This window comes from Harpia harpyja, chromosome 6 (genome assembly GCF_026419915.1).
Source record: "Harpia harpyja isolate bHarHar1 chromosome 6, bHarHar1 primary haplotype, whole genome shotgun sequence".
NCBI lineage: Eukaryota > Metazoa > Chordata > Aves > Accipitriformes > Accipitridae > Harpia > Harpia harpyja.
The window spans coordinates 3,808,164-3,823,581 of record NC_068945.1 but is presented as its reverse complement, the minus strand read 5'-3'; the positions used below and the strand labels follow the sequence as shown (position 1 = coordinate 3,823,581).

Here is a 15,418-nt window from a genome sequence, read left to right as displayed (position 1 = left end):
TTGATGCAGTCATTTTAAGTGGTATTTAACTGCTATTGTACTTGCAGATTCGTAAATTACAAAATACCACAGGATATGTTTCTGCTTCTCAAAATATCTGCTGGGGTTTTGGTTTTAAACTCCTAAGGCAAAGGAACTACTAAAACATGTGGGGTATGTTGCAACTGATTTATTTCATGGATTGAGACGAATAAAAGTTGATTATTTTTTTTTGCCAACATATCAATTCAAGTGTAACTCTACACGCCTGTAAGTTTGAGGACAAGGGGTACTTGCCAGGTTTTTATACTTCAAGAAATGCTTGGCATACAGATGTTTACTGTTGCTTTAGAATTAAGTGGACAACAACCTGCACTTTTGTAGCATTGTGACTAGAAAAATTTATAAAAATCCAGTCAGAACTGCCAAGTTGTCTTACTTCCCCAACAAATGAAACCAGCATATTGTAGTTAAAAAGAACTAAGGGGTTTAGATTTTTCTGAGTTGAGGTAACACAGCTGGAAAAATGAGACTCCTGACACTACCCTCTGTGCCATGAGATTGTGGCGTACCTAAGTTAGCTTCACTATTATGTTAGCATTCAGTCTGTATTCTCTGCACTGTTTGTGGAAGAAAAAAGGAGACAAGGTTGTGCTGGATATGGAGGTACCGTGCACTGGTGTACAGCACCATTCATAAAATATTCAGAAAGTTATGGTTGCCTGCGGATTGTCTATTCACCTATCTCTAAATGTTAAATGTATGTCTTGACTTATAATTTAATGTTAATTTTTACATAAAGTTAAAAGATTTCAAATAATTTAACAGGTCTTATAAATAATTTTTTAAATTATCCCAAGTTAGTTTTTATTAACAATTCACTTGTCAATAGACTCAGACTATCCTGAATTAACTTTGGGAAACTGAAACTTTCAGGACTGAACTAAAGAAATTTTTAAAAATTCTACCTTCCTGTCAGTCTTTGCTGCACCAGCTGTTATGGTATATCCCAAAGTTTTATTTCAGAACTACACTTTGGCATTCCAAGTTACAACTCCTTTCTTCCTTCCACTGATGTGCTCTATCACCCACAATGTGAGCCCCAAGTAAAAAACTGGACCCATAAAAGCCTGAAGGAGTTTTGCCACCGTCCTCAGTGAGGGCATGATTTTATCTTGTGTGTTACATGCCATGTGCTATATTTTACAGCAAAATTTACTAACTGAGCCACAGCTCGCTCAAGAAAAAACCCTCAACAACAGGGTCAACAGGGATACAGGAGAGATGTTCTAGCTGTGGTCAGGTTTGACTCACTGCTAAGCCCTTGATTTTGTCTACATGTCTGTTTCCAACAGATCCTGTTATTCAGATGTGTCTGAACTTAAAAATCACAGAGTATGTGCACACCAGATAAAAAGCAATTTTCAAAATGAAGCATGACCCACCTGCTTAGTGGTATATCAGGTGTCCAGAAAGGATAAACCCGGGCAACAGAATCTCGCATCTGTATATGATATCCGAGGTAGAAATAAGTGTCCTGGGAAAATTTGAGGGCTAGCAAGTCAGTTGGGTAGCTCTGCAGAATCTGTTCCCATAGATCACAAGCTTTTGGAAGCTGGCTAGAAGTAGAAAATTATTTTGATTGCTGACAGAAGGCACACATACCTGCCTCTACTGTTAGTTCTAAACTCGTGCTATTCTGAAAAATAGAAAATTCAACATCAAATGATGTTTTTTCTTTTTCCTTGAAGGAATTTCTTAGTCTTTTTAAAAGTAATAATGGCATTATCTTCACTGAGCACCTTTTGGGAAATCTTTTGAAAGAAATGTCCTTGGGTTACAACAAGTCACTAACACACAAGGAAAATGAAACAAGCTTAAACCATAAATCTAAAGATTTTCCTACAGGGTTGAACAGTTTTTACAGAGACCTACCATAATTAATCTAACTTCACATGCGCAAAGACACCTTCCCTCTCCTCTAGTGGGAATCAAACCCATACTAAAAGGGCTTCAGTAGCTTCCTCTTTACTTTTGCTAAGAAGTATGTGAGGTAAATCCATGCTCACCTGTTTGTTTGACAAACAAATAACGGAAGTGAATCATTAGCCCATACTTTCTGCAGTGCACATAAATTCATCATATTGAATGGAACAGTGAGCCTCTACAGCACTTCTGACACCCTGCTATCTCCCTGTTTTACAGAGGAAATAAATAGGTTTTGACACAGGGAGACAACAGAGAAAAGAAAAGGCTGTTTGTAGCTTTGCTTCTGTGGATCCACGTCTGCATTATATTGGACCTCACTGTAGTCAAATACTTAGTTTCCTAGTTCTAAACCATATATTCCACTGATGGATCTATGACAGGTTTAAAACATGGAGTGCTTAATGATACAAAGCGGTGGCAATAGGGCACTTCCCCATCTATGGTGCTGCTCACTAACTAGTCATGGTGCTTCCAGTTTGGAGAGATAAATTCAAGAACAACCACTGAGATCTCACCCTGATCCTTTGCTAAATGTCAGCTAATGTCAGGCAACACTACCACCAACTATCGCTTCCACCTGTGGTAGCTAAAACTCTTCACAGTCCTTTAGATGGGATGACAGTGGACTCACCCACTGGCAAACATGTCCAACGCTGATACATGAAGCCTCTCCCGCTCAGTTAGTGGCTGTGACTTTGAAAGCATCATCATTGTTCTCATCGCACTGTCCAGCTCTTTGTTGAGCCGCACTGAACTTCCAGTGCCAATCAGCTCCAAACCATTAGCAATGACATGTCCCATTGCTACAGAAAACAGCACATTACAGGTTGAGCTGTACAGCATTACATTCATTACTATATAAACACAAGGGGGAGTTGTTTATTTTAAACAAGACTGACTTGTAGTCACAGGGGTCCAGAAAGTCTCATAAGCCTAAAGTTCTTAGAGGCTTTTCATGACAGCCAGTTAAAAAGACTTGAAAAGAGAAGAAAAAAAACCCCACAAAACCATCCCAGCCTGCTCTAGATTCTGAAAAAGTTTTACAGAATTCTATAAGCCACCACCTTCCCCTTGCATAAACAAAGTAAGTTAAACACCAAGACACCAAGTATTATCCAGCACTTTCCATGCTGAGAATTAAAGGTCATACTCACTGAAATTTGGATCTGCTGCTTTTAACTTGGAGAGACATCCCTCAATACCTCCAAGGCTCTCATCATTGGTCCAGGTTGCATACTGTAAGAGAGACAGAGAGGGAGAGGGTCAGAGGAATCCCCGATAATGTTGGGCTTCTTTTTGTTCTCCCAGGCATTTAAAATTCAAAAGTAAGCAAGGCAAATGACTAAAAGACAAACATTGCATTCAGATAGGATTAGCATAGTAGGAAAACAGAAAAACTGTTTCCTTTAAGATAGTTTAGCCTCCAGCAGAACTAATAACCCTGGGTTTCTATGTGGTTTATGTCAACTGGTTGATTCTCCAGTGTCAAGTAGGAGGAGCATGCTGTCTGAGGTCTTCCCCACAGCTGCAGCATCCGGCATAGCCCTCTGCTGCAGAGGTTTTCTGCTGCCTGCTAACAGCTGAACTCCTGTGGCAGCCTGATTTTGAGGCTCTCCCAGCTGATAAGAAATTTAAGTATCAACTACAGCAAAGACTGTTTCATGCACCAGTCCCTTCAAATCACATTTTCTTACACTTTTCAGTCATACCTGCGTCAGCGCAGCATCAAATAGCTTACAGGCTTCATTGCTAGTCGTAGACAGGACAAGTCCAGCATCCTGCCAGGCCTGCACAACAAACAAATACAAACCTGCTCATTTTACACACTCATTTTCCAGATTATGCCAACAGATTTTCAAATTGATAGTGTTCTGATATTTTTTTGTCAGCTATGCTTTTTTTTTTTTTAAAAAAAGGAAAAGCTGGAAGGACAATGTAAGCAGACACACAAACGTTTTGTTCAGTTGTAGTTACACCTGAAGACTCAATTAGTTGGGGCTAGCAGTGGGAATAAAGCGACAAATTATAAAGTGTAATAGAAGATCTTGATGGCTCACTCACCTCATAATGAGAGACCCATTCTTAATTCATTACAACTCAACTTTTGGCTAGTCCCTCTGCTGCAGACACACCTCATGTGAAGTAGAGACATGGTAAAATAAACCCCTGTCCATTTATAACTGAAATCAATACCTTAAGTAACTTGCAGGCTAAACAGCCTGGCAGAGCAAATCCACCAAGTTGCTGGAGTTAAACCAACAAAGAATTTGGACCACAGATTTGTACACAAGCCTTACAAAAAGGAAGAAAACGGGTATTTGATAAAGCTAAAATGCAAAACTTGATCAGGCTGCCATAGTTTCTTAACAAGCTATGTAACACTGACTGAGGTGCTACATCTCCTGCCTAGCTGCTGGAGAATGAAAAGAGTTCATTTGGCAGATATGCAGTTGACTCAATGGTAGAATTAAGCTGCAGCAGCTACAGCACCCTGGTTCATGGTTGTCTCCACGACTGCTCTCTTAAGTAACTCAGGCAACAAAATGAAAAATCCAATGCCTCTTTCAAAATGCTTAACTTATTCATGTGGGTGTCTACAGCAAACAGGCATGTAATCTCTAGTTGCTTGCACGGGATAGCCACACAACGACAAAGTCTGCCATCTCACAAGCTGAGGTGCTTCCCTTGGCAACCTATTCAGATATTTTTAGTAACGTTTGGGTTTATTTCTACTAATCACTCTCCATTCAGTGTTCCTATACTGCACCCATCATTGCCTCCAATATTGTAAGCTTCTCAAGCACAGACTTATCTTCAGCACAAAATATTCATTCCTGTTTAAGCATAAACACATTTGAGGAGCTGCCCCCATCACTTCAGCATCACTTTTATTCCAGTACACAGAACGTACAGGATAGACATAAAAAAAGACCTGGGGCAAAGCCAATTCAGACTCCTCCTAATGGGGGATTAGTCCTTGCGGATGCTGCAAGAATTCAGCTCGTCTCGTTTTACACTTCAACGTATTTCCTGATTCTAATGACCCAACTGTCAAAAATTTTAAGTAACCAGGCAAAGACATCTTTGTTAATATATCCTAAAGCTTTGCTACTGCGATTGGATTAAAGGCTCACATTCCAACAGCTCAGGCACTTGAATGTTCAAATTACAAGCCTGAAAGACTAGACCTGAATATAAAATTACAAATTTTCTTTACAATTCATACTATACCCAGAAACAGCGTAAAGAGAAAAGTTTAGAGGGTAGCAAGGTTAGGCCTGCTACTTACAGGCTACCTTTCAAGGTGCCCTGCAAAATAGGCCAGGAACCACTTTCATCACCAGTCATCAAAAACAAGCTCTGTTTGAAGCAGCTCTCTTTGCCACTGCCCGTTTTGCACAAAAGCCTGAGGTACTTGCCAAGTAGAAAATGTCATCCCATTTTGAGGACATTTGTTAATGCTATGATTCACAGGAATGAAAACATCTGTGTGTAAGCAGTAGAAAAAACAGCAGAACAAGGGTTAGTAAAAAAGGCCTGCATCCATCACTAAGGACACTGCTGATCTACTTGAAGTACATGCTATTTCTATCCATTCTAGAAAGCCTCTGCTCTGCTAAGGCTACAGCCTGCGTAACTCGCTCCTCACTGGAAGATTCCCACTCTGGCAACAGGAGGATGGCAGCAAGGCTGCATCACATCATGTATGCCACCACTCTTCCTGTTAGCACAGCAGGACAACGGGCTGCAGGGAAGAACCACCCCATAACAGCTGCTGACTCCTAAAAGACATAAAAGATCTGCTCCAAACCTAATCTGTTTCTGTCAAAGGAACCAAAGAGCAACTGGGAGCACAGAAGAGCCAGCACCCTTTGTCCTCTGGGTCGTACACAAGTGGCCCTGCCCAGACTACCTGGGACACTCAGGTCTCGGGGCTTGTCTGTACTTAGGTATCAGACTGTGACTGAGGAAATCCACAAGAGAGGGAGTACGATCAAGTAAAACTCAGGCTGGAGAGTTTGTAAAACAATTATCACCTCCCCTTCCCACAGAGGCTGCCTTTGAGTTCTGCTACACTAATTTCCCACAACCTTCCTCTCTAACTCCAGAAGAGACTCTTCTCTGCGATGCCTCTCAGAGGAGAGCGCCGTGGCCTTGGCTCTTCTTACTGGTTCTTGGCGAGACCAAAGCCTTGCCCTTTCTCCTGCTTTAAGATGAGAGTTTAGTCACGGGATCTGGTGACTGTTCATTTGTAATTTTTTTCCCTGCTAGAATCCCAGCTGGCTCTGAGAAACCTGCTCTTTGCGTGTCGCTGTTAGCACATCCTCTATTAGTCCCGTGGCAGCTCTCCAGAGCTCTGGCACTCATGAACCTACGACACTCACAAAATCTTCAAGAATTCATTTTTACCTCCCCCTGCCTAATTAACCAAAAAATAACAACAAAAGGAGTGACAGAGAGAATGAACTTCATTGGGAAGAAAGCACACAAATGACTAATCAGTAACTAGCTCCTGCAGACAGATTTTGAACCCTTGGACTTGAGGCTGTTTCAGAGTTAAGAGGAGGCCTGACCCACTTTTGAGGCCCACAGAAAGGGCAGGGCAGCGCCCGTGGGCCCAGTCTGCACTATGAACAAGACCCGCAGATATTCAGACACGGGTTTGCCTCCCTCGTGGGAGGGAAGGGTGCAGAGACTCGTCCCCATTTTCAGCCCCCGCCGAGCGTGAGGTTACGGGGGCGTTAAGGGAGGTGAGCCCCCAACAGAGGCCTCACCGCACCTCCCGGCCGCCTCAGCTCCCCTCCCGCCAGCAGCCCCCCTCCCAGCCCGGCTCTCGGCCTCCCCAAAGCCCGCACGGGAGGACACCGCCCGCCCGAAGGACGCACTCCCGCGGGCCCCGGGCGCCCGTCAGGAGCAGGGGCGGCGGGCAGAGCAGCCGCAGCACCCCGCGCTCGGGTCGCTGCGGCGGGGCCGGGCCGGGCGCCTCACGTCCCGCTCCGCCTCAGACCAGCCCTCACCTTGCAGTCCCTCAGCGGCGCCATGACCCCCGCCCGCAGCGGCTCCGCTGCCGCCGTCCTCCGGGTCCGCGCCTCCCGTCCCCGCCGGAGGAGGAGCCGGGGCCGGGCCAGCGGCGGGCGGGGCGGCAGGGAGGGCTGGGCGCGGGTCGGTCCGTTGGCAGCGGCTCCGTCACGAGCCGCGGGGCTATCGAACGTGACCGCGGTGCTGCCGACGGATGTGTTTCGTGTAGATTATCGGCCCCGAAATACTTGTTTCTTGCGGCAGCGGGCGCATCCACGCTCGATCCGCTGCTTCTGAAGTTCAACACCTTTCTGACCAGCTGTGCCGGGGAGGAGGACGGCGAGCAGGCTCCGGTCTCCTCGGAGCCCTTCTCCAGCAGCTGGGAGTCGCCAGCTGTCAGCCTCCGTCTTTGTTGCCCTACAATGGCTGCGCTCCCTCCGCTCCTTCAGCTCCTACGGCCATGACAGCGCTTCACCTCCTCCTCCTCCTCCTCCTCCAGCTGCTCGGCTGCTGCCCCCGAGGCTCGGGGGCCTCCTCTCCCCGTCTCCAGCCACCACCCCTGCTGGTCACCTGCTGGGGCCCTCACGGACAAGTGTCTCAACGGCAGGACAACGAGCGTTGGGTCTCATGCCTGTGGAACAGCACCATGAACCTGCATTACCAGCCCGCCCCAGGAGCAAGACCAGAGGCAGAGGGGAAAGAGGGGCGGCCACCACCCCCACCCCACTGCTTTTGGTACCTGAACTCGGCCTGGGTGAAGAACACCTCGCGCTGGTCAGGCCGGGTCACGCTGCAGACAGGTCTCCCACCAGGAAGCGCTCCTCCACCCATGGCCTCCAGCCTCCTTACAGTGCAATGCTCGTCTGCTTCATGCGCTGCACCTGAGTGCTTTCACCACAACATGAGCATCGAGGTGTCTGGGCAGGATATGCGCCTGTTCGTGCTTTGGCCACAGACGCACCTGATCCATGCACGGCAGTCAGTAGAGCTGGGCTGGTGCGCACGCCTCAAGAGTGCCAGCTGGCAGTACCGCTTCAGCAGCCAGGGAGGCAGCCCCTCTACCCTTCTCCTTCCCAGCAGTCAGCATCAAGACACGCCGCCGCTTGCTATCTACCCAACAGCCGAGCTGCAACAGACCTGTGCTACCTACTACAGCTACCGCGTGACTGTGCGCTACAGGCAACACGGCCTCCATGTCGCTTCGGTCAGCATCGAGCAGATGCCTCAGATAAGCCTCAGCCTCTCTCTCAAGGTAGAGCCTGACTTGCTGCATGTCCTCAGCGTCAGCTCCAAGCTCCTTAGTTTTCCTCAACAGCCCCTCAGCCTCTCCTGGAGGCTTCAGCCCCTTACCCCGAGGACACTGGCTTACAGACTGGTGGACATGCAGGCTATAGGAGGTTGGCTCCGTTCCTACAGTTCCTTTACTCTGCAGAGCAACTTCTGTGCCATTTCCACACCTCAGAGCCTGGGTGAGATGGTGGTGGCCAGCATTTACTTTCATGTTGATGGAAAGAGGTTCGAGGAATTGACAGGAGAACTACATCTACTCAACGGTACCCTGAGCCTAATTACAGGCAGAGAAACTCCCACCCATGTCAACCTTCACCCAGGGAAGACCAACAGTAGCACTTACATTTTCAGGTACAACCACGGAATGTTTTACACAACCAAAGAAAACAACAGCCCTATTTCCACAGATGGCCCTAACACACGCACGGTGTTCTACCAACACAAGGAGCTCTCCTACTTACTCTCCGTAGAGTTTGTGGCCTTCCAGTGGTACAGGTTCAATATGTACCTCTATATGAATCAGAAGAGAGCTTTGTTTAGGTCTCTGGCAGAAAGAGACCTTGAAGTCCACGTTTTCAGCAGCGGCCATCCTTCTTTTCTGCAGAGCTTTGCTTATTTACTGTGGTTTATCCCTGCTCAACATCCGATGCTACAATGTGAGTGGACCTTCCATCTGCAGCTTTTTGGAACACAAAAAGACCACCTTCTCCAGAATAGCACGTACACATACAACGATCACATAAGAAATGCCACACGTTTTGTCCGTCGCTCTGCTTTACCGTTTGATCCAGAGAAATACACAGGGTTTGTGGCAAAAGTGAACTGTACTAGAAGTACACTAACACCGGCTCTTTTAAGAGTCAGAGTCAACAACTATGCTGCAAAAACCATAGAAGCACCAGTGTCTTGCCAGAAAGAAGCCTGTTACATAGACACCGTGCAGATTCAGAAACCTGTTCTTCATACCTCTGTCCTGCGCCAGAAAAGGGGGACATCTTTTTACCTCTTTGTCAGATTACTAGTAGACTGCAACGTTGGTATATCTATCAACCCCTTGTGGCGAATCTACCCTGTTCGGGACACAACAACTATTCCGGACTGGACAAGACCAATAAACTCTTCTTTGATGTATGGCATAGAAATGATACACTTAACTGTTCCCAGTTTTACTTTAGATTATGGGTTGTATCTGTTTTATTTCACTGTTACGATAACCCCAATTAGGACCACAACAGTCCTCAGGGGCTCAGACAAAGTTTATGTTCAGATTGAGAGCACTGACCTAGTGGCAAATATTGCAGGAGGCACATTCCGCACAGTGGGTTTTTCTGATAATTGGACCCTTGACGGCTCTGCTTCCTATGACCCTGATTCACAGGAAGGACTAAAGGGAATCACATTTACTTGGTACTGCACTAAAGAGGTATCAGACTATAAAAACATGAAAGTCAGCCCAGGAAAGAGATGCCATCCGGCCCAGAGGGATTTGAAATGGTTAACATTCTCAGGTCCAGTTCAAGCAATGCCACCAGAATCCCTCCCAGGAAACGCCATATACTACTTTCGTCTAGCAATTCAAAAGGATAGAAGGAGGAGTTATGCTGACCAAACTGTAGATGTGCAGCCCGGCTCCCCACTCCTTCTGGACGTGACATGCCTTGAAAACTGTGGTAGTACTCTAATTCCAACAGAGAGATTTACCTTGTCTGGAAAATGCCTAAACTGTAGAACAAACAGCCAGCCCATCTACTACTGGTCCCTTTTTTCAGAAAACTCTACAGAAATTAGCTTTGACTGGTCTTCCAGAACCTCAACAGGGAGGTCTGGGTCATACCTGTCTATACATGCTCTGACTTTTACAAAGACTGCACATCGATCTTACATACTTCTGTTAAAAGTAACTACCTGGGATGGTAGGTCTTCAATCTACAGACACACATTTAAGGTAAATTCTCCTCCTCGGGCTGGTAAGTGTACCATCAACCCACACCGGGGTACAGCCTTTCTGACAAAATTTGTTGTTCAATGCAGTGGATTTTCTGACAGCAATTTACCTCTGACATATAAAGTGATAGTAGCTTCCAATGTACCCAAAACTACCAAAATAACTTCTGTGGAGGAAAATACATTTGGCACAATTCTGTACTTTGGCTATCAGCCTAAAACTCCTCCATCTTTTCTCCCAGTTGGAGTGCCCTCTCAGAAGTACACCTTGACACTTTACGTTCAAGTCCGTGATTCCCTTGGGGCGTTCACCCAAGTGAGTTTATATGTCCGTGTGTGGAACCCAGTTAACAGTCGACCACTAGCTGTTGTGTTTCATGAACTGCTGGCCTCAGTGAGCGGTTTGAGTGCACCGATGACGTCTTATCTCCAGACTGGAGATTATTTTAGCGCGGGTTATTTGGCTTATCTGGCAGCCTCAGTCTTAAACTATATTAAAGCCCCGCCAACTCTCCAGCTCCCTAAGGCTCAGTTTCGGGAAAGCCTGATTAAAGCAGCCCTGAATATTTCAGTTGAGAGCACAATGGAAATCAACCAGGTAGTTGCTTCTCTTTCTCAAGTCACAGAGGAAGTCGATGAAGTGAATGTTAGGTCACAAGACCTTGCCATTAAGAAACTGACAGAAGTAACTGGAGTGCTGAAGATACAGAGGAATGAGAGCCATTGGTCTGAGCAAGCAGAAATTCAGACCAGTGGAATACTAAGATGCTTGTCCAACATTCTGAGAGCTGCTCTTCTGCATCGCAGGAATGTCAATGTAAGTGGAGTTAAACAAGCCTTCTCCATCATGGAAAATTTAACGGAGATAGTTTTCCAGGGAAAAGTCCCTGGAGAAACAGAAACTCTAATGGAAACAAAACACTGGAATATCACTCTGAAGAAAGATGAAACCCGGAACATTGCAAATGCTTTCTCTACCAGAAACGCCTGCAGGAATTGCTTTTTTCCATCACTGAAAAAGGGAAATTATTCAGGATTGCCCCACGATGCCGTGATTTCCACTGCCCTTTTTGAGTTTGATGAGAACCCCTTCCCTTGGTTAGGTTACACATCAGAAATCGCAACAATGGTCTTGGGGTTTAAAATGGCAGAGACCAAGGCTAATGGGGATCTACTAGGGATCATGCCTGAAGGAGCAGAAATTACCATTGCTAGGAAAGATAAGGAATCTTCAACTTTTCAGTTAGCAATGGGACCCGACAAAACACAAGCTTACACAACTGGAGGATTTAGTTTTGAAGTCAGCAGAAATACCAAGAGCGTATACATCCAGATCCTGACAAAACTAAAAGTTACTTTCAAGTTGCTAGTGTTTACAGGTGCCAACGTCACTCATGCTCATCCCATAGCCTCATTTGCTGCTTTTCACAATATGCCAACAGTTGCAAGCAAAAATGAGACAGCTAGCACTGACTGTAACATTAAGGCTCCCTATATTATCTGTCTCCCAGAGTCACTGCTGACAGCCACAGCTCAGGGAAGCAGTACAGACACTCATAACATCTCCATTGTCTTGCTGACACCCTATGTTGTAAGGTATCAAACCCAGAGACTGGTAAGCATACACATTTTTAGTGATCAGTGCTTATTTCTGGATGGAGTTCAAAGTCTGTGGAGAGAAGACACATGCAGGCTTGGCTCCATGACCAACTGGCAGAGGGTACATTGTGTCTGCAATATGAAGCGGAGTCGCAGAAGCCTGTCAGTCCACACTGCGTCAAATGCATCCACGTTCAACATCAGGTTCCTGGCAGCCAAAGTAATAGTTACCCCCAACACAGTAGATCTAGGAAAAACCCTGATAGCAGACATACCTAAAAACCCAGTGACCCTCTTAACAGTGCTCTTTATTTTTGCCATCTACTTTCTTTTGTCCCTCTGGGCCATAAGGAAAGACAGGGCTGAGAGGTACAGCAAAGACAAGATTATAGTTCTGCCAGACAATGACCCCTTTGATAAAGTGAGCTTTTTGGTCACTTTATACACAGGCAGTCGCTGGGGAGCTGGAACCAAAGCAGATGTCTTTCTTCAGCTCATCGGCCAGAATGGCACGAGTGACGTCCATTGTTTACGGCACCCACATTTTCCATCTTTCCAACAAGGAAGCACTGATTGCTTTCTGTTAACTACTAAGAAAGACTTGGGAGACATTTGTTCCTTCAGGGTCTGGCACAATAACAAGGGCCCATCTCCAAGCTGGTTCTTAAGCAGAGCCAAAGTTGAGAATACGTCCACCAGGAAGACCTGGTTCTTTATGTGCAGGAAATGGCTTTCTCTTGACAAGGGCGATCACTTACTAGAAAGGACATTTGCTGTCACAAACCCGAAGACACCTCTGCCCAGAATCGACTATTTTTTGATTAAACTTGCCAACAGCCTGACAGAGGGCCATCTGTGGTTCTCGATTTTTGCTCACGTTCTAACTGGCACTTTCAGCAGGCTCCAAAGGTTGTCTTCATGTTTAGCAATATTATTATTAAACTTGCTTGTTAACATTATGTTCTTTAATGCTGGCAAGGAAGAAGAATCTCCAATACACTTGAGGTATTTGAGATCAATAACAGTAGGAATTGAATGTGCTTTGGTTACCATACCTGTGGAAATGATTATAATTGCCTTATTTAAGTACTCCCTGGAGGAACCTTCTCCTCATGGTGTGGCTCAGACGGACCAAAAGCTAAGTTCACCCCTCCTGTCTGGAAATCTTAAGAACTGGAAGGAGCCTTTGCAAAAATTGTACCTTTCAGAAACTTCAGCACAATCAAGGAATTTTAGTCCCTCAGAGAACCTTCCCGGTCCCAGCAAATCACAGAGCCCGCTATGTTCCAGAAAGACAAGAAGCAAGGGAGCTCCCCAAAACTGGAGTAATTGCACAGTTTCTGAAAGAGATGCAAATGTAATTGGAACAGAGGAGCAGATGATAACCGCGAATTCCCCTCCAATGGCCAAGGCTTGCCCGAGAAGACAACCATCAAATTTCAATTTTAGTAATAATCACGCAGAAGAAGGGGGCAACTTTCAGAAAGAAAGGAAACCAAGCATTGCCTCCATGTCCTTTCACAAGAGACCGCACGTAGTTTTTTGGTGGTGGTGCGTCTATCTCTCATGGGCACTAGTTATAGCTGTCACTGGGCTATCATCATTTTTCATTGTGTTATACGGTTTGTCTTACGGCTATCAGACTTCACTAGAGTGGCTTTTAGCATCTGCAACCTCCTTTATTGAGAATGTGTTTCTCCTTTCAATTCTAAAAATCAGTTTTTTCTCAGCTATGAGTACAATTCGTCCAAAGTACTGTGAAAACATCACATGGTTAACTCAGAAAAAGTATTCTGAGATTAAGCTGGCTAAAGAAACGATGAGTGCTGATGAGATGAGAGAGTTGCACTTGAAACTCGCTAAAGTCAGAGGCACCAAGCAGTATAAGCCTTTAGAAGCTGATGAAATTGCAAACATGCTGAAAAGGGCAAAAATTAAAGTCAAGGCATTTATTTTCACAAAAGGTTTCATCAGTCACCTTGTCTTTTTAACGCTGCTATTAAATTTTGCCTATTCCACTGAGAATGCCAACAGTTTCCACTACAACCGATTCATCCATAACCAATTCTCTCCACGACTCTCCACTGTAGATAAGCTAGAACATATCTACGTGTGGGTGAAAGACTTATTCTTGCCTTTGATCCACAATGACATTCAGCCAACCTTTTTTCCCGAGAGCTGGTCCAAAATCATTGGTTTGCCTAGAATGAGGCAAGTGCGGGCTAAAGGTACTGAGAAAAAATGCTTCCATCCTCACAGCTATGTAAATAACTTTGTGATCAGTAAAAGCCACTGTCTTCACAAATATGGCAGTGACATCCCAGAGAAAGGTGACTATGCTGGCGCTTGGACAAAGGTTGCCAACCAGTCCGTTTCCAAGGATGCCAGCAGTTATGGTGGGTTCACTTATGAGCAAAACAGGACTCTGTGGACGTACTATTCATATGGAGATTTGCACACATATGGACCAGCAGGATACACGTTTTACTTTTTCCCTGAAGAAGGAAGACGTAATTCAACGACAAGGCTGGATGCTCTACAACAGAGCAACTGGCTTGATGAAAAGACATGGGCTGTGATCATTGAACTAACTACATTCAACTCAGATGCAGCTCTCTTTTGCACCATCTCGGTCATATTTGAAATGTCTCATTTTGGGATCATAAAACCAAGTTTGTCAGTACACTCTTTTGCACTCCCCATTTTTCATCAGCAAACTAAAGCTCAGATGTTTGTGTTTGTAATTACTCTTGCCTTTCTGTTCATTTACATTGCAGATGAGCTTTACATCATAAGCCAAGAAAAAAAAGATTACATTAAAAACATTTCCAATATAATCAACTTTGGCTTAAAATCAGCATTCCTCCTTTTTGTTTTTTTAAAGGTCATAAAGTTTAAGGTGGGGGCAGATATAGTGAAGTTTTACTTACTTCATCCAAATGATTTCATTCATTTTCATGCAGTTTCTCATTTAGATAAGATTTTAAGGATTACTATGGGCTTTTTAGCATTTCTTGTAGTTTTGAAAACTCTAAAATATTCTCAATTCTTTTATGACGTACGCCTGGCACAAAGATCGATCTTGGCAGCCCTTCCTGGAATCTCCTCAATGGCCCTCTTAGTGGTGGTGTACTTCTTTGTATTTATGGCTTTTGGCTACCTTGTGTTTGGGCAACATGAATGGAATTACAATAACATGATCCACTCAGCTCAGACCATATTCTCTTACTGTGTCTCAGCTTTCAGAGATACCGCATTTTCATCCAACAGGTTGCTGGGTGGTCTTTTCCTAGCCTCTTTCATGCTGGTGATGATCTGTGTCTTGATCAATCTCTTCCAAGCTGTTATTATGTCTGCCTATGGAGATATGAAACAACCTGTATATGAAGAACCATCTGATGAAGCACAAGTGGTTACTTTTGTATTGCAAAGGCTCAGAAGTATATTTTATCTTCTGATCTGTAAAACATCCAAAACCAGCGAGCCTGATCTTTTTCACAGTGTACTCTACGGGCAGCCTGACAGAAGACATCAGCGACATTCAGGGCTCAAGAGCAGAAAAATAAATGGAAAAAAAATGGTTTATCTTGTCATATAA

General features: G+C 44.9%; 2 protein-coding genes across 3 annotated transcripts in view; one reads left to right on the top strand and one right to left on the bottom strand.

Moving 5' to 3' along the window:
* TTC38 (tetratricopeptide repeat domain 38) overlaps positions 1–7,553 on the bottom strand; it is a 21,894-nt gene extending 14,341 nt beyond the window's left edge. Inside the window, exons 1-5 of one of the 2 annotated variants that reach the window (XM_052790097.1) lie at positions 7,304–7,553; positions 3,678–3,755; positions 3,123–3,204; positions 2,600–2,771; positions 1,425–1,598 (exon numbers count right to left, since the gene is read on the bottom strand). In XM_052790097.1, coding sequence (XP_052646057.1) covers positions 1,425–1,598; positions 2,600–2,769 — 344 coding nt within the window. In that variant the 5' untranslated portion in view covers positions 2,770–2,771; positions 3,123–3,204; positions 3,678–3,755; positions 7,304–7,553. Of the gene's footprint in view, positions 1–1,424; positions 1,599–2,599; positions 2,772–3,122; positions 3,205–3,677; positions 3,756–6,986; positions 7,082–7,303 lie in introns of those variants that run through there. The other variant, XM_052790095.1, reaches the window with a different exon arrangement.
* Positions 7,448–15,418, top strand: PKDREJ (polycystin family receptor for egg jelly). The gene has a single exon (XM_052790094.1). The coding sequence runs from the start codon at positions 7,448–7,450 to the stop codon at positions 15,416–15,418; it is 7,971 nt and encodes a 2,656-aa protein (XP_052646054.1).

Excerpts from the sequence above, each read along its gene's own strand:
- PKDREJ (XM_052790094.1), top strand. The coding sequence starts at position 7,448 with ATGACAGCGCTTCACCTCCTCCTCCTCCTCCTCCTCCAGCTGCTCGGC.